This window comes from Hesperophylax consimilis, chromosome 21 (assembly GCF_061612785.1).
Source record: "Hesperophylax consimilis isolate HC1 chromosome 21, BYU_Hcon_1.0, whole genome shotgun sequence".
In the NCBI taxonomy this organism is placed as follows: Eukaryota; Metazoa; Arthropoda; class Insecta; order Trichoptera; family Limnephilidae; genus Hesperophylax; species Hesperophylax consimilis.
In genome coordinates, this window is record NC_142856.1 from 13,438,715 (window position 1) to 13,461,632 (window position 22,918).

The 22,918-nt window shown below is 32.2% G+C and overlaps 1 protein-coding gene across 1 annotated transcript; it reads right to left on the reverse strand.

Annotated features, from left to right (window-relative positions):
* Positions 1 to 69: 69 nt before the first annotated feature.
* LOC149413629 (dynamin-like GTPase OPA1, mitochondrial) lies at positions 70 to 19,094 on the reverse strand. Its single transcript, XM_089644442.1, has 13 exons — positions 18,957 to 19,094; positions 17,915 to 18,056; positions 16,467 to 16,523; positions 16,171 to 16,328; positions 12,992 to 13,176; positions 10,381 to 10,491; positions 8,117 to 8,246; positions 5,826 to 5,924; positions 4,749 to 4,880; positions 4,255 to 4,400; positions 3,360 to 3,515; positions 2,132 to 2,319; positions 70 to 137 (listed from the first exon to the last, which is right to left on the reverse strand). Exons 1-13 carry the CDS (start codon positions 19,092 to 19,094, stop codon positions 70 to 72), a joined length of 1,710 nt encoding a protein of 569 aa, XP_089500568.1.
* Positions 19,095 to 22,918: the final 3,824 nt, after the last annotated feature.

A 22,918-nucleotide genomic window follows, 5' to 3' on the forward strand; every position in this document is an offset into this window, starting at 1 on the left:
TTTTTGAGGCTTTTGCACTAAGTGATGATGTTTTGACATCATAACAGCCTATATTGGCAAAAGGTTAACTTACAATTTTGGCAGGTTGTTGTCTGTCCATCGCTTCAATAGGATATCGACCGTCGTGTTGAAAGATGCTGAAACCGGTTGAAATATTTTTTTTAAAATTATATCCCTAAGGTTGAATTATAAAATAAATTTAAATCGCCTTGTAACACAAATTAATAAGTATGTTATCAGAACAGAAGAATCGGAACATACATTTCTAAGAATTTTTTTTGTTTGTATTGATCTCTAATGGCCTCCTTGGTTGAGGGGTGAGGTCCTCGACTAGGAATCCAGAGGTTGTGGGTTCAAAACCTGAATTCAGGATCAAAAAATTGCTTGAAATGGCTTTATATGTATTTGGTCTAAATCTGAAAAGCCAGGTAACTCTCTCACCACCCTCATCCCCATCTTCTACCCGCCCCCACTACTCATTGCCTCACAAAATACTCCCCATTAGGGATGCCATGGTCCAGACGGGTCTTGACGGGTGGGAGCAGTTGCTCTCTATGCGAATGAATTTTCACCTCTGAAACTAGTTGGACATAATATACACCGAGAATGGCTGATTTATTGAAATTCTATTAAAAACGTCTATTCAAAATGCAATCTTTTTCCTAATAAAATATAAGTCTATTAAGAATATATGGAAACACGTGTTTATGCAGGTGTCCTTTTCCTGATAAATATAATGACGAAATGTTACAATTTTTTATCTTAATAGATAAAAATGTTAAATGGAAAGACCATATTAATCTCACTGTTGAAATAATAAGAAAACTTATCTATATTTTCTATAATATACGAAATATTTTAAATAAGAAAACTATCAAAATTGTCTATTATGCATTAATTCAGTCCATATTGCAGTACGGGATTATTGGGTGGGGAGGGGCTTTTAAGGCTTCTTTACAGCCCATAATTACAATTCAAAGAATAATTTTAAAAAATCATCCCTAGGAAACCATATGACTCCCCTACTTTAGAGATATTTCGGGAATTTAATGTACCATCTATCACAGAATTGTATAAGAGAATCGCCTTATATCAAATTTATAAAGAATATTTTATTTATACAATTCACCCCTCAGATAGCATAAGCAATAGATTTAAAACTAATGGCTTAATAGCCATTCCTATGCTTAGAACGACTACGGCTCAGCACCACTATTGGTATTTAGGTGTGAGATGGTATAATATATTATTGTCCAAAAATAAAATTAGTGTAACCGAAACTGTGAATTATGAACAATTCAAAAAGTTAATCAAGTCCCTAAAATTGGATAATGATAAATTGTATCCCTAATTTTCTTACACTTACTCAATCTGTAAAAAATATTTAATTGTCTTTAAAAAACTATTTTTCTAATTTGTGTACCTGATATATTGTACCCTTAATTTCCTCACGCTTACTTAATCTGTAAAAAGATATATTATTTTAATTATCTTTAAAAACACACTTTTCTAATTTGTGTACCTATGTTAATATTATGTTTGTAGTTATATCAAAATTTTTTGATTATTGTTTACAAAATCATTAGAACTAAAGATAAATACTCCTCCCATAAACACGAGCTCCTGGAGCTCAACTTATGAAGTAGTAGAATAATAACGAAAACATTATATATATATAAGTCTGCATATTGCTATCATTTATAATGTTAAATAATTTACAAGTAATAAATAAAAAAAATAAAAAAATATTAGATTTTTTTAGAACACGTGTTCCGACATCCTAATAAGAAATAATTTTCTTAGGAATCCTGTCAATTCATTCGGTAAAGGCCGGAAGTCCCGTTTTTAACAAGAATGCGAATAATTTAACCAGATTTGTAATAAATTAGCAATATTTTATATCAGTTAGTCTTTTCCGTGTAGGTTCTTTTTTCAAAATCAAACTTTCTCAATTTATAAAACAACTCTTAAAAATTGAGTAGGTTTTTTTTGCAAATTAAAAATACTGCCCTTCAAACTTTTGTCACAAAAATGTTTATTTCTCATGCCGGGTTTGAAACCCGCGACTCCCAACTTAGAACTGTTCCACAATTTGTTCTTGTCGTTTTTTTTTATTTGATATCTACATTACCATAGTCTTTTGTCATCGCGGCAGGAAAGTAAATGTCCTCGAATACGTGCTTCTTCATATTCTTCCACATTCTGGCACCGATTTCCTCATCCCAGATTCCAGGTGCCACTGCAAAGATCTTCATTGCCCGATCTCTTAAAATGTTGGCGGTCACTGCAAAGATTTCATCTCGGTCCAGTTCAATGAGCCTGTAATCGACGTTTATCTTTCAAAAAATGAGTTTTAATCTCCTGCATTATAATATACGGTTAGATCATTTAGATTAAATCCCCGTCGGATGCCAACTTTCGGTCAGCAACATGTCCGTTACGCTCGAAAGTTTTTAAAATTTTGGTCAATAGTTAAAACGGTCGGAGAGTCGCAATTTAACTGGGGCTGTTCAAATGTGAAAAACTAAAAACAAAGCTGATCGTCGACTTGATGGTTATCGATTGTGAAATTTTAAAATGCTTCAATTTAAGTCCAGCTCGTGGAACAGGGATCTTTCAGCACTTTCAATAATTTACTGCAAAATAGTGGAGCATGAAGTTACCTTTTTCCATAAAGGTGTATCGAAAATTGATAAAATTATCTAGAGACGTGAAACAAGCAATTAATGAAAGGTGGATCAAAATGATCATGACAACATGTAGCAACTCATATACGTTGTGACATTGACCAACTAGCGAAAACGAACAAGGAGATTCCAAATCAATAAAGATTGGAATTATGGATCGTTGATCAGCAGTAACCGGCCTGATAACAGATAACATAATGCAAGTAATTCATTTATTTATATTTTTTAAATAAAGCAGCATATTCGTTACATTGAAGAAACAATTTTACAAGGTGGATTGAGACTTAAACAAAGAAATGCTAATCAATGCCCCACTTGCTTGTAAGTTTGAGCTCAGTCCAAACCAATTTGGTTGGCTAAATCCAGAAGGGAAGTAGATGATCAATTAGCAATTTTCTACAATAAGAATTAAGAAATATCCATCACGATCCGACCGCAAACAGAGGCGGCTGGGTTTCCACTGCCCCATAAAATCAGGTCACCCGTCAACAAAATATGCAAATGCACAGACGGGGGCTTAAAATACAAACTATACAATGTGTCATTGCAGTTCAATCTGCCCTGGAATAGACATGAGATCCACAGTGCAAAGCCTGAAAAGGCCCTAGAATGGCCCAGGTATTTATATTTTGACCACAAATAAAACAAATTTATAAGAAAAAGCTTACTCACTTTGGAAATGTGTTTTTCCACTCGGTTTCCAACTCAAACCTTTTGTTCTTGAACACTTCTGATTGTTCATGTATCGTTTCGCTCACCATCTTCCAAAAGCATTCGGCGACTGCTTTTGACAAATTATCAGTCGTGATGTGACTTGGATCCACGTCCCTGAAATGATTTTTCAACTATAAAAATCATATTCAAACATGACATCGACCCACTGATCCAATTATATCAATATCCATAACTGAGATCACATAAAAATATCGTTCGACCACCTGGTATTATTCGAAACCTGTAGTAAGTTTACAACGTTTTTGGCGCTTTATACTATGAGGACGGGGGGTGTGTTATTAATTCAGTTTAAATAACTTTTTTGCTATTGCTGTTGTTTTTTACTGTTATTTTTTTGTTTTTTTTCAGAATACCTTCCTACTTTTTTAGTCACATTTAGAATTTCGATAAGTTATCACTAATTAATAAAAATCCGATAGTGTATTTAAAACTCCAAAAAAAGTCGTGGTACATTTTTTTTTAATTTCTCATTTCACTTTTAAGAGTTTTTTCGAATGCTTCTAAACGTGCTTGTGCATGTGCTGTCTATGATAAGAAACATAATAAAACTACAATATATTATAATAATAAGGTTTGTATGAGAATAAAGATTCTCATCTTATCGAATATAATTTTGACGGTTCATATCCTATTATACTAGTATAAATTGCCAAAAAAACACTAAAATATCGAAGCTCATATTGTAATAAATAGTTATTAAAATATTTAAATGTACAATAATTGACATTTTCGAACATTTCATATTGTGACCTAAGAACATATAATCTGTGAATGGACAGAAAGAAAGCGTTTACCTTGATTGTAGGTTCGTTATTAAATTTATAACACTTACTTGAAAAGTTTAGAGTTTTTGAAGTAATTTTCTTCATATTCTTTGATTTTAGAAATCGAATCATTGGTGTTTCCTCTCCCCGCCACCACGGCAAAGTATGCAAGGGCTTTCATGGGGAATAACTTGCCACTGAGGATCTTTTTGATCTAAAATAAAACAAAGAGAGAATATTATCTTTTTGATTTTTATTTATTTCAGAGAAAACACAGTATTATAAAACATGAATTAAAAAGAATTCGCCTGTATTATAATAATTATATTTCTTACGGATTCACATTGATGACTAAACGATTTTGTTCCTCCAACGGCCTTTTGACGGCCCCCGTGGTTGAGGGACAAAGCTCTTGACTACGATTCCAGAGGTCGCGGGTTCGATATAAAAATACACCATCACCATGACGAATTTTAAAAGATGGTGTTTTTGTTGTTAGACCTATCCCTCTATCTCTTGGTAGAAATTAAATGTAGCCAGATATAAAAAATAAAAAACTTACCCTCTCAGGATCTGCTAAATTTTTCTCCGCCATATCCACTTTGGTAAGGACGAACATTGTCCTTCTTCCTTCGGGATCGCACTCAGCCACCAGATCAGTGACGTTGCTTCTTTCTGCATCTACCGATCCATCCTAAAATAAAAATAAAAATCATGTCTTTTGGATGACCAACAACTATTATTCCCGAAATCTAGCTGTGTATTATTTGTGATGCCATTGGGTTTTACTGCAATGTACTTGTGATGCCATTGGGTTTTACTGCAATGGTACTTGTGATGCTATTGGGATTTACTGCAATGGTACACGTAGTGCCATTGGGTTTTACTACAATGGTACTTGTGATGCTATTGGGTTTTACTGCAATGGTACTTAAACTCGACCATTCGAAGACTTGGAAAGTTATCGATGTCTTTTGTTGCCTTCGTTTCTATTGATGCCTTGGATTGCATACTGTTGCAAACAACATAAATAATAATATAAATACTGGTGTAATTGACTCTCAAGCTAATTTGTTTGCTTTTAGGAACAGCTCGGAAGTTCCCATTTACAACTCAACATATGACAGAATCCACCGCGGGTCAGGCATGACCACGCGTGTTGAGATGATTCTCAGAGCCTGTAGATATGTGATTCCGCTGTAACTAATTATCTTGTGTTGCCTTTTATAATCCATTTAACGTCAAATTTGCCATCAGAGAGAGAGATTATTATAATGTTCCCGTTAATTAGATATCATGTGCCGTACCTTGTACGATTATAATTTAATGTCCCTCCTGCGTAGTTGTACCATCAAAACCATTTCCATCACCCACTGTTTTATTTGACGACAGAGGATTTCCAGGGGCCCTTCTTCCCAAAGGTGTGTCAGAAAAGTAAGTCTTAAACGGCCCGACCCTGTGGTTTTTGGAGTATTCACTCACCTACCGACCTTGAGCTAGTCAAAAGGTAAAGTTGTGTTCCGCTGGTTGGGGCCCTGAACGCAACAAGTTCCAGGAAATTATAATTTTGGTGGACTTCGAAGCTTGAAAAAATCAGGAAACAAAAGTCAAAAGAAGTCAGATTATTTATCAGTCTTACCTGAATGCATAAAATAATTGCATTGGGATTTTTCATGTATGATTCTGTCATTTCCTTAATTGAACTCTTCGTATCTTCAGCCATATCTATTGTTTGAGTCTGCAAATAATAAATAATCACCGATTATTAGAATAGTTTATATTATATTCATTTATTATTCAATTTGGGAGGTGGGTTTGAGTACCGCCGCCTCAGACACATTTATTGGATAACCAACACCTCTGCCATATGTCAGGCCAAATGGTTCGCTAGGTTTGGTGATTTGGCAGGGATGTCCGGGTTCGTCGGATCAGGTGTGTTCAGGTTGCGCCTGCCCACCTGCTGCGTGGCGTGCCAGATCAGAGGCTGGTTTGGGGAGACCCTTTGACCTCTCCAACTGGTCCCTTTTGACCCACTGCGGGAGGGATAGGTTATTTCTCCATCACCTGGATACACTGATCCCTATATTCCTATCTAACCCTCATATATTTTTCCTTCCCAAAACTTCCTCTCGTTCCTTTCTTTAAAAAGTCCCTTCATACAGCATTCACAAAGATGACATAAGCCATAAGCATAAGGGAAATTATTTTCAATAACATTATTATTTCATCTATAAAAAAATATTTCTATATTGAAGACAATATTAGTAATTTCTAAACGAAAATCTGAAACAGAAAAATCAGAAAAGGAAACGGTCACATCTGGGACTCGAACCCAGGACCCTTGTCTTTCCGGGACAGTGCTCTACCGACTGAGCTAATGAGACCCTATTCCCCTCGGTCACTTTTAACTGTATCATACTTCGAATAAGAACTACTAACATTGTCTTCATTTTTTCACCGCACATTTTTATTGGCAACTATCTTTATGTATGATCGCAAGATTCAACCCGAACTAAATGCAATCCAGACAGCGTCTTTTTTTTAGATAAACCTATCTTATTTTTTATTTTTTATGTGCGACATCTGTTGACTTTTCTGCAAGTCTAGAATGAATATTTATTTTTCGGAATAACTTTATTGAGTAAAACCTCAAATTGTAATATTTAAATATTGAAGACAATATTAGTAATTTCTAAACGAAAATCTGAAACAGAAAAATCAGAAAAGGAAACGGTCACATCTGGGACTCGAACCCAGGAGTCGAGTCCCAGATGTGACCGTTTCCTTTTCTGATTTTTCTGTTTCAGATTTTCGTTTAGAAATTACTAATATTGTCTTCAATATTTAAATATTACAATTTGAGGTTTTACTCAATAAAGTTATTCCGAAAAATAAATATTCATTCTAGACTTGCAGAAAAGTCAACAGATGTCGCACATAAAAAATAAAAAATAAGATAGGTTTATCTAAAAAAAAGACGCTGTCTGGATTGCATTTAGTTCGGGTTGAATCTTGCGATCATACATAAAGATAGTTGCCAATAAAAAAAAAAAAAAAAAAAAAATGTGCGGTGAAAAAATGAAGACAATGTTAGTAGTTCTTATTCGAAGTATGATACAGTTAAAAGTGACCGAGGGGAATAGGGTCTCATTAGCTCAGTCGGTAGAGCACTGTCCCGGAAAGACAAGGGTCCTGGGATCGAGTCCCAGATGTGACCGTTTCCTTTTCTGATTTTTCTGTTTCAGATTTTCGTTTAGAAATTACTAATATTGTCTTCAATATTTAAATATTACAATTTGAGGTTTTACTCAATAAAGTTATTCCGAAAAATAAAAAAAAAAATATTTCATTTATATATTAACAAACAGTTCGATAATGCCTTCGGAAGACGAACCAGCTTTCACGTGTATTAATAATTACACAAATTGAATAATAATAGCACTTATCTTATCACATTAATCTATTTAATCCATTAGTTTCTAATTTTGGGCGTGTTATATTTTTTACTGCAAATTTTCGAATTAGCAGAAATACGTATTTTTTTTACAAAATGACTTTAATTTATAATCAAAAAACAATGATCGAAAATAAAGTACTGGGAAATATGGTGAGATTAAGTACTGATAAAACATATTATCGTAAAAAAATGATAAAACAAATATGTATCGTATTATCTTTGTCTTATGTTTTATCTGATACCGTCACTTTATGAATATTTGATCTGAAATTACTTTATAGATAATGACCCAAACACTAATACAAAAAACATGTTTATAATCTTCACAATGGCAACTATGTCAAAGACAAAACAATCCAAAATTCATTGTTTACAGAATTCTTCCACGTAATTGCACTCATTAAAAGATTTTCCATACAAAAACATAGCATTACCAAGATCAAGATACTGATTAGTATTTTGTATTTACTTACAGCTATAATCCCCGGTAGGTCAATCAAAACCATCCTTTGTAGGTTAGGGCCTCTTATATTCAAGGAAATGACATCTTTGGAAATGGTTTTACCATCTTGCACACTCAACTTCATTCTGAGTTCAATTTGCCTGAATATGTAAAATACGTTACAGGTCTGAATTTAAGATTAAACGAAATACATGTTCAAATCTTAACATTCTAATAAGGGGGTAGTTAAAATATTTAAAAAAAATTACTTTCCATAATAATTATTATTATTGACAGGAATGGCTACACGGCCTTTTCATAAAAATTTTAAATTTGGATTTGCAGCCTAAGTACATTTTTTTTAATTAAAGGTATTGCAAATATTTAATACGGATATGTGATTTTTTTATTTATTTTTTGTTTTAAATTATTAAATATAGGCCAATTAACTTTTGCATGATTTTATAGGCAATTATGGCATTTTTTGTTAGCTAACTGTAATTATTAAAAATATAATCTTGACCTTCATTATATGATATTTATATGAAAAATAAATAGCATACAATGTAGGTCAAGATTATTTTTTAATCTCGATCTACATTATATGTTACTTAAAGGAAAAATAAATTTAAAAATTCTAAAAAGCATTTTTTTGTAGAAATTTTAATTTTTGTAAAACAATTTTTTTGTTTCAACGGAAGTCGATCGTTTGTATTTTGAATTTACGCCCATCAAAATGTTTTTTTGATATTTCATATTTCGTCATATTTGCATCGTTAATAAAGCAAAAGAATGTTTATCGACACTTATCATTAAATAACAAATCATTTCTAAAATTGCCTCTAAAATCATGAACAGTTGAATTCTTTTATGGGATAAGCACCGAGGGACCCAACGCACGGAACATTTTGACATACGTAAAGATCGATTTTCTAGGCCTGCTAGGGCAAAGTCAAACGTAGGCCCATCCGTTTCGCCGAACCGCGTGCCGAATATTGTTTCTATACGACTTAAACACATGTCGCGACGTGTGGTTAAGTCGTGACATGTCGTAAAGATTCCAACTTTATTTTAGAAAATTGATACGGCAAATTCAACCGTAGGTCTGTCCAATACGCCAGAGCCGCGCGTCGAATATGTTTATGCACGGCTGCTTCACTTACATCGTTTCTGGCTTTATTTTAGGGTATTGTCTCGTCTTAACATGAATTGTTTGTGAACGGGTGTAAATATAGATACGAAATATAAATATGAATAAAAAGTTTTATCCTTATAAAACTGAATTCTTTCAAGAAACGAGTACAAGTTCAATATTGTATCGGTGATTAAATCGAACGTTGTCATCGAAATATAATACGAGATAGATAATTACTGTATTTATATTTGTTTCTTCAAAGAATTGTGTTTTTATAATACAATTTATTTATTATTATTCCGTATGTACAAACAATATTCATCTTAATATTTAAAAGCACATGGTGCGAAAGGGTTTTTTTCCAAAATATTTCAATTAGCCCCATCTGAAAACGCTAAAAATAAAACAGGTGTATCGTTTATTATGAACGCCATGCTGAATGATATGCTGTACCTAGATTACATGAAGTTAGTAATAGGTACGCAGATGTAGCGGATCTGTTTAACTGCACAGAAGCTAGGTACAAGAAGGCTATATTATCATATCTTCTAAATCATTACCAATATAACGTTAGTCTGCTCATACTTGTTGATAATATTTTGTATGCACTTGTATCTCTTTCTAGTATTCATTTTATACTTTCTGTCGTCATTTTATGATAAAATGTCACAGTTAGTTGTTATTCTGTGACATGTATGGTGTATGGTATTTTTATACCGTTGATATTTAATAAATAAATAAATATAATACGCCATTTATAAATAATAAAACATTAGCCACTATATTAATTTAGTGAAATGCGATATGAATGATGCGTTTTTTCTGTTTGTAAAAACCTAGAGAAAATACATATGAACGTAATTTATTCGTATTTTCACTTCTACACGGAGAAAACTTGCAGATATAAAATACAGTCGACAGTCCGCACACTTCCATGTCGTATCTTTCATTGTTCATATTTTCTATGATCAAAATAAAGACAAAACAATGTGCATAATTTAATTTCCAATTATATAAATAGATAAAGGTATTAAAAACACATCATTCAAGATAGAGATGGTTTTTTTTAATTAGAGGTTTCAAAACAAGATTAGGTCGATAGGTTTTTTTAATACATTCTTATGATAATTTATTTTAATAAAATTAGGTGAAGAGCTTACGTTCTTAATTCCTCTAAATCCTTTTCTTTCGTCAAATCATATTCCTTTGCACAGTTTTTGAATTGGGCGTAATGATGGGGACTAGCTGAAAAGGTCACTTTGACAGGCGCTCTGAAAGATTAGAAGAAATTTGAATTCATGAATTAGAACTTATTGCTGTCGGTATGGTGACAACTGATGAGGACTCAAACAGTATAATGTGGCGGTTGATGGTCACGAGAATCAATTCAATCCAAACAGTTGTCTGTTTATCTCTTCATAAAAAAAAGCACAGATAATTTAAAAAAAATTACCAATAGTACCTTTTTTCATAACCTAAGTAAGTTTAGCAAGGTCGATTGATAAAGGATATATCAATAATGTCGATAATTTTTCATCGTTCTTGAGCACGCCTGAAGATTGCACGTATAAACAACAGTTCACGTCTAATAAATGGAGAATACTTAGTCGTTGTGAACTGTTGTCTTTTCGTTGATCTGCAGTCATGTTTGGGAACGATGCCAAGTTACCGACATTATTGGTAAAACCTTTATCGATCAACTGTGCGAGATACTCTGGTTACCACCTAATACTTTTCGACTGTAGGCAGTTTTAGTAGTTGTCAGTTGATTGAACTGCAAGTCTGCCCAAAACATTGACTCAAGAATGGTAAGAAATTCCAGTAAAGTTAGATTTACAACAAGCCAATCAACATAGGCATGTAACATGCAGTAAAATATGTCGAATAATAAAATCGAAAATATGTTGTGTTTTTTTCTGTAAATATTTAAGTTATCTAAAATCGCTACACTATACGTCTGTCTCGACACAGGTTTATCCTAGTGAGACAGACATCGAAAAAAAACTGTAAAAAAACTTTATGTTGTTAATAAAAAAAAATTAAAAAAAACAACCGTTTTTGACAACATTCATCACATTTTTAACTCTTCAGGTCTTAGAAGGACTTTACTAGCCACAAACATTATGTATTAGCAATATTGAAATAAATGTCCCCAATTCCCATTGTTTAAGACACCATAGCATTTTTCACCTGAATATTTTCAAAAATAATATCGACTGTTTTAGCCCTCTGACCCAAATGTGTAGACTCTACAATAAGATTAATTGTGCTGAAATAGATATTTTTGTCAATAATTTGTATGGATTCAGAAAAAAAATCTGCTTTTCTTAAATAGTATGTTGCACTGATTTTATTAAGTATTACTTGCGTCTCTTACTTTTCTGTAATATTTGTATTACATATTTATTTTTAATATTGAATTTTTATTTGTTTTATATTTTAATCTTTATTTAGGTATATGAGAATAAATATGTCTTTGTATGTGTATTTGTATTTTGACTGAGTTTTTATAACTGGATTGTTCTAACGTAAGTGAGATCGTCTGTAAAAACCCAGTATAAATAAATAAATAAATAAAAACATCATATTTCATTAGAGGCTCTGAAGCACGGATCTGACCGAAATAAAATTGTCCATACATTATAAAATATTCTTTTCTATAATCTGTAAATATGTGATTTGTTCGTCCTTGGAAATCTATAAATTTATTTAAATTATCAAAGTGCATAATTACGAATTAGCGGGATTTTTTCATTGGCATTTAAATTTGTTTTTTTAATTTTGAACAATTTTTTTGATATAAATGGCATAAAAGGTGAGGTAACAGTTTTCTTAACAATTACCTTGACAAAAGGAATGTGTTTTATAAATATCGAATTCTTTAAAAATCATAGGAAAAATGTCCCGGTAAGTTTTTTGCTAACATTTTCATGTTTGATTTAATATTTTTTTAAGGAAAATCAATATTAGATTCAAATAGAAACATTTCTAAAATGGTATTTCTTTTTAGAAACAACTTACAAAATAAGAAATATGTAGCATATTTTAGATACCTCGGGAGCATTCCGAGATTCAATGAAATTTCACCATAATAAAAATATTTAACAACCTGAATGGCAAAAACAGTGATTAGTCAACAGCATCTCTCGAGATATGTTACATGCATAGTTTACATGGTGACCGGATAAATCACTTCCATGATAATTCATCACATCTTTAAAAAGTTATATAAAGTCATGGAAAGTGATGAAACAAAAACTTTATTAACTGGGTTAATAGGTTAGGTTAAAAAAAAAAAAATTCATCTTTCCAATGACTTTATATTGAATTATTGAAGACAATATTAGCGATTTCTAAACGAAAATCTGAAACAGAAAAATCAGAAAAGGATACGGTCACATCTAGAGCAGTGTCCCGGAAAGACAAGGGTCCTGGGTTCGTGTCTTAGATGTGACCGTATCCTTTTCTGATTTTTCTGTTTCAGATTTTCGTTTAGAAATCGCTAATATTGTCTTCAATAATTAATTATTACAATTTGAGGTTTTACTCAATAAAGTGATTCCGAAAAATAAACTTTATATTGAATTGTCACTGTGTTGAGTTATCATGGGACCTGGAAATTTTCTCAAATGTATACAAACGACATCGACCCTCAAATTAAACCAGAAAAAATTAATTTGCCCTTGCCGGTGGTTTGTTTTTCGATTATAGCGATAACAAAGAAAAAATTTAATCATTTTGGGTTGAATAATAAAAACTTTAGCCAAATACCTGGTCATCATTTCCCCAGCACCTCTTGGAAATATTCTGGCTCTCGCCAGGCACTCCAGAACGCTGGTCTTCCCTGAACTCTGGTCTCCGACCACCACAACTCTTGGTAGATGATCATCATCGCCCGTATCTCCATATCCGCTCAGCGCGTCCAAGACTTCGGAATACATCTCAATTAGAGTTTTCTGAATCGAAAATTAAGAAATCACATTCAATTATGACTCAATCAACAATAATTATAAAATCCTAGCAATTTTAAACATAACCCTTTAGGTTTTAAAATAATTTTATCAACACCTCCCAACGATATGGTGAAATTTCAAGGAATTTCGGAATGCTCCCGGGGTATCTAAAATGTGCTATATATTACTTATTTTTGAAGTTGTCGGTAAGAAAAAATACCATTTTAGAAACTGAATACAATTATCTTTGCAATGTTGGTATTTGAAATAAACATTGATAGTTATAAAAATATTTTTTTAATATCAAACATGAAAATGTTAACAAAGACACTTTGACTCGGAACGTCAATAATTTTGTAAGAATTCAATATGTATAGAACACATTATTTGTTTGTGGGTAATTAGTAAGTAAACTGTCACTTTTTTATGCCGTTTATACAGTAAATAAATAAAAATAATCCTAAAAAATCCTTCTGATTCGTAATCATGCACTTTTAATTTTTTTATTTACTTTATCCATGTTATTGGGTACAAATATTTTATCCAAACTGAAAAGAATAATTATTATTTATCTTTCCAATGACGAAAAAATCATCTATCAAATGACCTATTAAAATACTTTTATAATCTATGGACGCCCCGGTCATATCTGTCCTTCAGAGGCTCTAATGCAGTGTTTCCCAAGGTGGGGCGTACGCCCCACCGGTGGGCCACAACGCCTCAGAGGTGGGGCCCCACGTTTCAGAGATGAGACACGTAGGCATTCCACATATAAAGGGGAATACTCATCGGTCATATAAAAAATATGCCTGAGATGTACAAAATTGAAATAAACGCCTAATTGTACTTAAAATAGAATGAAACTCGTTACAATTTCAATAATTATCTAAAAACACAGAAACTGTGCAAGATGTAGCTGTAGATGTTATATTGGTATAATACAACATCTACAATTTACTGTTTAATTGATTTATACATAATGTATAAGTATAATGAGGAAACCATAATTGGTTTCTCAGTTAAGTAAATTGCACATGTATAAACCAACCAAGTAACTGTTAATTTTCCTAAAGTAAAATATATAATTACAATAAGAATATGATACATAATTTTTCCTAAGCATGAGTGCGAATTTGTAACATTAAGCTGGATATCCGTGAACATGAATGATCACAGTAAGAACATGATAATGGATTTTGCTTAGTATGAGTGCGGATGTGCCTTCTTAAGCTTGACTTTTGTGAACATAAATAGTTACACTAAGAAAATGAGAATGGTTTATCCTAAATATGAGTGATAATGTGTATCGTCAAATTTGACTTCCATAAACATGAATAATTACAGAAAGAATGTTTTTTCTTTAGTATGAGTGCTATTGTGTATCATCAATTGTGACTTCTGTGAACATGAATTATCGTAGTAAGAACATGAAAATGGTTTATCCTTAGTGTGAATGCGAATGTGAGTCATTCAATTTGTCTTTTGTGAGCATTAATAGTTACAGTAAGAACATGACAACGGTTTTTGCTCAGTGTGAGTGCGAATGTGACATTAAGACTTAAAGAAGAAACTTACACTAAGGATTTGCGAAGAAACTAACACAAAATATCCAAATATTACTTTGCATGCCAGAAAATTATTATTACCGTTTCCCTCAACTTATTTGGTGGAATGTGACTTTAGCGCCATAAGCGATTTACTCACTTAAAAACGAAATCGATTGGATATAACTAATAAAGGGGACCTAAGACTGAAATTAACTAAGTTAGATCCGGACATAAAATTTATTTGTAGCAAGCGTTACAATATAATATGTATTATTATGTAATACATGTATTTGTAATTTCAGTTATAATATATGTATTAGAATAGGTTTTATTTGATTTCATGATTGGTTCATATGTTTACAAACATATTACAAGATGATTTGAAAATTTACCTGCTGTTTAATTAAAAAAAGATGCCGGTGGGGCATCTGACTTTTGAAAAGACTACGGTGGGGCATGGCATAAAAAAGGATGGGAAACACTGCTCTAATGGAATATGATGTTTGTGGCTAGTAATGTCCTTCCGAGGCCTGAAGGATTAAGTCCATTTGCGCAGACTTATGAATAAATTAGTGGATTTGTATAGGTTTCACGTTGCCTTGAATGGTTTTGGATTTTTAAAGATTTATGAAATCACATTTTTAAGCTGTATACAACGTGGATTAGGAATTACCCTCCGTCTTTACCCTCTATCTCCCTTCTGCTTGACTCCCTTCAGTTACTACTTAAAGATACGGTTTTTTTCCTCCACATTGTGCAGTTATCTACTATTAGGTCATTGACCGGCTCACACATTTCGCAAGCTAATTTTACCTCTACGCCGCGCCACCCCCTAAGCACATACATTATGTTTATGCCCATAATATAATAAAAATAAAACATAAGAATAAAACTAAACTTGGCATGCCAACGTTGACCGGCCAACGTTGGCAGGCAATAGCCAAGTGGTCCAGTACACGTTGGGCCAGCGGGTTGGCCCAATGCATTGGGCAAACGTGTACTAGTCCCATTACTGACATCTGGCGTTCACTACTTAAAACATTATTTGTTTATATAAAACAGTTTGAAGACGATGATGGTGTAACGATGTGGTAGATTGTGTGAGTCTGATAATTGTTTGTTATGTCTCATGCTTTATAATATAGCTATGTTTTCCATCTCATGGTTTATTTATGTATTTCAATAAAATTCAAGAAAATGAATGAACCATTTAAGATAAGCAATTCATAAATCTGTCAAAAAATAAGAGAGTTATAGCAGTTTAAAAAGTGATGTACGATTATCAAAAATGGTGCCGCGTAAGAGTGATAATTTTTAATGTACGATAAGAACACGGTGAAAAGGTTGAAACATCTTTGTTGATTGGTTACCGTCAACTCTTGCTACTTCCTGACCCATCGGAGCCATCAAGTTCTAACATACCATCGTATTTAATAACAAATGAATCTACCTTTTCTACATGGTGGTGTTTGCGTCCTTTCTTCTTCTTATGTCTCTTTCTCAGGTGAATGATTTCGTTCTCCAAGTCTTTAATTTTTTTCTCGTACTGTTCCCGAAGACTCGTGGGTGACGGTTGATCTATTTCGGCGTAGTGACCCTCGGGCTCTCCTAAAATAAAAGTTTTCAAATGTCATACTTTTTAAAATGTCCGATATTCCTCCACAAGGAATTTCCAACATTTTGGGGCTCTATCCAGTGTCGGATAAATGACAGGCAGAAAGAAGTAGCGAATAAAAAATAACTCACCAAATAGACCACCATCGAAAATAAAAGCGATTCCGTTTTTGAATTTTGTTTTGAAATCTACAAAAAAATAAATTTATTAGTTTTAAAATACACGCAAGCATATTGTATTGACTTATAAAATAAGTTACAAAGCCTAACAAATTATAAACATAATGTGAAATTACACAGAAAACACACTTCTACAAAATTTAAAATAAAATTAGCAATTTTGCAGCCAATGTTAAATATTAATTTAATAATCCGTTGTAATTAGCGTAGTAACATTTGTTTCCAACTGAATTCCCTTCACGCCATTTCCCCGCAGGGGTAGGCATAGAGGATAAATAACCACATAACTATAATACTCTCAGAATAATGGTCTTCTGTCATTCTGACTCTTGACAGACAAAAATATTAAATTTGATTTAGGTATTTTATTAAATTTAAAATAATAGTCTCATGTTTACGGAGACAAATGAGTAATTATTAATCCCTTATATAATATCAACAAACTTATGAAATCATTCGTAAAGTCGTTCAATTTGGGAAGCGGGTTTGGGTACCGCTGCTCCAGGAACCATTTATTGGATAACCAACACTTGTCTGCCATAGATCACCCCAAGTGGTTCGCTACGTTTGGTGAGTTAGCATTTGTGCCTGGATTCATGGGGTGAGGTTTATCCGGGCCTTGGCGGCAAATGCGTCAGTCCACCGACTGCGTGGCAGGTTGGATTGGGAGAGATTGGTTGAGGGATACCTTTTGACCTCCCCAAAAGGACTCTATCGGAACATCGCGTAGCAACGCAGTAGGAGGGATAGGTTCATATGTTCGTCACTCCTGGACACACTGACCCACAGATTTCTACCCGCCCCTCGTACCTTTTTCCTCCCAGAACTTTCCATCCTTCCTTTAATAAATATACCCTTTACACAGCATCCCCAAAGTTCACATAGGCCCTTAAAGGAATGATTTTCTTCAGGGCCTCATATGTGGAACAAATGTTTAAAAAAATCCCTGCAATCATGTAAATTTTTAGATTTTCACGGCCAAAAGTATTTTTGTTGTTTGTTTTTGGGGTGTTATGCCGTGTTGCGCTAACTCCTTCTTTAGCCGACGTTTCGGACAGCGTTGCAGTGTCCATCATCAGGGCAGATCCGGTAGATCCGAAGATGTGTTCACATCTTAATCACCCAATTAAATTTATTCAGATGTCTTAACACGCCATAACACCCCAAAAACAAACAACAATAACCCTGCAATCATGTTTTTAATCGGATTACGAATAATTTAGATATTCTTAATAAATTAGCAATATTCATTTTTCTACGTGTACATTTTTGTTCGTTTCGGGTATGCATGACTATATTTTACAATATTCTACGAAATCTTTTTGTTTGAAAACAGTGTTGATTTAATATAATATTGTTATTTTATAATCAGTTTTGAGTGAAGATCAAATTTGTTTTACCTTGTGCCCCATGAGTCCCGTCACGGACAGAATCCTTCTTTGGAATATAAGAAGCGAGCAGAGTTTTAATTTTATCCATATCGGGCTTTGGTAACCGCACATCCGTCAAACTCGGCAAACTGTCGCGCCATTCTTGGTATTTCTGAAAAAAAAAACAATAATATTTAATAAAATTTATTGAGAGCCATTCTCTGACATCCCGTTAACAAATATAAAAATTTTAAATATATTTTTGGGAAGTCTTATCAATATTTTCTTCCACAATCTATTGTGGAATATACTCTCAGTATCGTTCTAGTGAGATAATCAAAACGTTGCGCGTTGCTTGAAATCTGCCACTATCTCCAGCCTCTCAACGTATGGTGATCCCATAGCCTCACTGTATCCAGATCGCTTGGAGCAGTTGGGACTCTTGAGAGTAACTAAAATAAGATTTTCTATAACAATTTTTTTTCTACGATGAAAATATCATTTTGATACAAGGTATTACATTATTATACTCTGCATTCGATTTTATCATATTTATTTTATTTTAATAAACGATACGTTGCTATTTATTTTATTTTTAGGATTTATAAAGAAGTACCTAGTTATTTAAAAAGGTTCGACGAATCTTACAAAATTACTTACAGCGACTTTTCTGGGGCTTTTGATAGTATGTTATAATATCTTCTATATGTATGTATCTAGAAGAGTGTCCCGGTGTGAGTTTGTTGGTTTTTGCTTAGTTTTTTAAACGAGTCTACAGTTTTATTCTGATATCAATAAAATGTTTTACACTTGGTCTTCAAAGAAGTAGAAAGTTTACTGTCTAAACGAAATTACTAAAAAAACACCACCTCCTTTCCCCACCCTTTAAGGCACAATTTTGTTATTTTTTTATGAAATTTTGCAAACTTGACTTTCAAATAAGAGTAAAATTATTTTATAAATCTTATTTGATATAAATTTTTATTTGGGCTGCAACTACTAATAAAATAAATGAAAACACACCTTGTGTATAGTCAGGCCACCTCCAACAGCTCCTCCGACTAGAAAATACCTCAATTTGAAGAAGTTCCTGAAGGATTTGTAGGCGTGGCTTGAAAAGTCCCGATTTGTTGGAATGACCAGAACCTTCTTCTTGATTGAAGGTTTCTGCCAAATTAGTGACTCGATTTCCTGAACTTTCCAGGAACATTTTGACCGTGCCCCACATTTGTTCGGTGCGTTGTGAGACAAGTATAATAAACTGAAAAGAGAACATGTACATCATAACAATGCATCCACGCACACTGCACAATAAAACAAATAAAGCAATTATTGGCTGGTTTTTTGGCTGCTTGGTTCAAATTTTGACAAAAATCGAATTTCAATAAAGATAAACCAAAATAAATAGAACAGTTAGATAATCCACTGAATTTAACCAATCTAGTCTACAAATTTCTGTCATAATATTTAATGTCATTACCACAAAATGATGTATTTTGACTATAGATACCTACTCTTCTGACCGATTATTGGCTTACTGACCTGCCTCATGCCTTATAAAAATACTAATTTCAGTTGTAATTCTGTCTCCGGTTCAACGAAGTTCAATGAACTCTAGCCAATTAATTTATTAATTAATCATGAAGTGAAATATATATATATATATTTATTTCCATGTTCGTGACTCGTGATATGTCTTCATTTGACATACCTGACTTATTATTCCATTCAGTCAAGTGTCACGTTATAATGTGACTCCTTTCTCCGTATTTCTAATCTTATCATTACATTTATATCGGCTTTGCATTCTTATCAGAATAAACATCAGCTATACATGATTTTATCATTAAAATTTCTCAGGGTTCGCAAACTCAAGGATTAATATCGACATAATAATGATCAAGTCATTAAAAAATAATTTATCAAAACTTTACGTAGATCAGTGATTAATTTATTTGACGTTTAGTACCTACACATTGCATTGCTGCATTTTTGACATAAAAATTTCATTTTTTTTACTTGAAATTAGAACTCACCCATTATTTTGCAAACGTAAAAGTTTTTCCATCCTTAAATACACTTGTTTTATAATCACCTTTGTTTAAAAGTATTTGAGTTATTTTTTTGGTCATTCATTAACGGCTTTATATGAAAAAATTATTTCTCACTGACATTTAACCTCAAACCACTCCACACAATAAAAAATCAATTTGAATGAGGGTAAGATTATTGTTACCGGGAAATTATTTGTAAATGTTTAGATGGTCATGCGCTTGATAATAATGGTCCTGTTGTAACATTTCTTTCTTTTGCATACATCGGTCATGAGAAAGAGGGAGATGATACAAAGAATCAATCAAAAGATTTCCTGTACATACAAACATTTTGATATAATCCTGCCGATCAGTAGGCGACGCAATAAGAATAATTGCAAAAGCATGCACTTTTGGTTTGAAAATTTGATCACGTAGAAATATTTTCATACATGCTTTTATTAAATACTGCGAATGGAATAAGTCTTGGCCTTTGCTTAAATCAAGCATTTTAAAAATCAAGAAATAAAACAACTGAAAATAATAATAATAATAAAGAAAAGAAAATGAATAAATATTTATTTATTCAAAAACATACGGCACAACATGTACCATTAACATAGAATATAAAGTGCATGAAAATATCAAAATAAGATAATTTTAAAATGGAGTAGGTATTATTGAAATGCGATAAATTATTTTCCATTGATGCCGATCTGTACAGACCTATAAATAACCGTAATTTTCAAATTATAAAATTACGGGTGACTTAAGTAGCGTAACTCTTTATTTGTTGTCAGAATAACCAGTTATTTATTATAATATTTGGCTAATTTATATAGCGCCGTTTTCGTGAGAAATCACCTCAAGGGCGCTGTACAAATATATTTCTTAAATAGTTAATACTAGAACTACTGACTTATATCTAGTGACTTACGACTAAGACCTATAACTACTATCTTAACGACATATACGAGTATTTACATATTTAGCAACTTGAAAAATTACTAAAATTAACATTAACAATCTAATCTTATTAACGCCAGAAGAAGAATGAAGTTCTATTATATTAGGGTGTTTTTATTGTTAGCTGGATATATATGTTAAATGAATGAAATTAAGGAATAAAATCAATCGTCAATCTTAAACGCATTTAGATGATTCATCTGCCAACAATTAAACGGATTGACTTGTTATGTTCCGCTGATATTGTCGAGTTATGGTTCGAAGAAAGGCAGTTTGAAGTTGAAGAAAAAAAATTGCAAGTTAATCAATAATCTCTTAAGTGAGAACTTTAGTAAGAGACAATATAAACGTAATACTATCAGATAATACACAAAGCAGTTAAAATACCTGGATCAAAAACAAGAAATACAAAAGACTTCAAAAACATTGTCATATCAAACAACTTTACTTTGCATTTGGATGAATTAAGAGATTGTTTTGACTACGTGATTTCTATTTATGCATTACATATTATAATCTACCACAATATAATGTATTATATAAACAAAGTCGAAACTCATCAGAAAATAAATCATGAAATACATTCCTTACAAATTGCACAATCGATCTTATGATTAATTATCTTATTATTTTTTTTTTTTGATAAATTAATGTTTTTAAAGACAAGATTTTATTTATGCATAGCACAAAGGATAACAATTATTTTTATATTGAAAAAATCTCCTGATAAAAAATACATGACGCCAACGGGACTCGAACCCGTGTCCATTCAATTTCCGGTCGAAAGCTCTGACCACTGAGCTATGGGGGCTTATTTCTTATTTTTCTCGGGTAAGAAATAAGCCCCCATAGCTCAGTGGTCAGAGCTTTCGACCGGAAATCGAATGGACACGGGTTCGAGTCCCGTTGGCGTCATGTAATTTTTATCAGGAGATTTTTTCAATGTGGATGAGTGTTTCAGGCGAACAATTATTGCTTATAAAAATAATTATTAATTATCTTGCTGCAACTGTGTTTTTCAAAATTTTATTCATTGAGTGTACGTAAGTTGTTTTCAGATATTATAAAAATCGTACACAACTTTACTTTCCTGTATGTCCTGAATTATTAAATGGGATTGAATTGAAAATACTCACGCGGCAAACGTATTCGTTAATTATTTTTAGTGAAATAAACTGTAAACGTTGAATCAAAATGCTTAAATTGTGTTGAAAATAAAAATAAAATCTGCATTTAAAATGTATTCATATCCCAAATAAAGTATAAACAATATGTGGTAATTTTAAATAATATGTAGAAGGTGTAGGGTCTGTATTATTATTAAATACATAATTTGTTAGTATGGTAATGAAATCTGTAATTAATTTCTAATTTAAATTACACATTCACAATATTATAAACTGTTGTTTTTTCAAATAAAAAAGGTTACGATAATTTAATCAACACCATACAAAATGCAGTTAGTGAATATAGTACGCATAATTACTTATCTTTGTTTCTTGCAAATGAAAAAATATAAAAAAGCATCTTTTATAAGATAACAGACTTCCTTCATTAGTAATATCAGAATATACATTTCCTAACCTATGAAGGCAATATATTAATGAATTTTGTTCTGCGTAAGCGGCAGTATTGTAACAATAATATGGTGTTAAGAGTCGAGTTGGTCTACTAGGTGCATGATAATTTATCAAAGAGATTTGATCAGATTATAAAGATATCAAGACAAATTATTTGTTTTCGCCCGTACATAAGCAATATGAATATGAATAATGTAAGTTTGCAATATTGTTCAGCAATACCTTGCAAAAAGCAAATAAATTAATTAACGCCATCTATAAACACATTGATTATAACGAGCGTCGCGTTTAACAACAATTTAATTTTTCATTTTGAGATTTTACTCATTATTTCACTATAAAGAAAAATAGTTTTGAATATTTTTCACTTCATTTCTGTTTTTATTCCATGTAGATTGACGTTTTTTTTTACTGAATTATGAAATGTATCTATCTATTGTATTCTCATTAGTGTC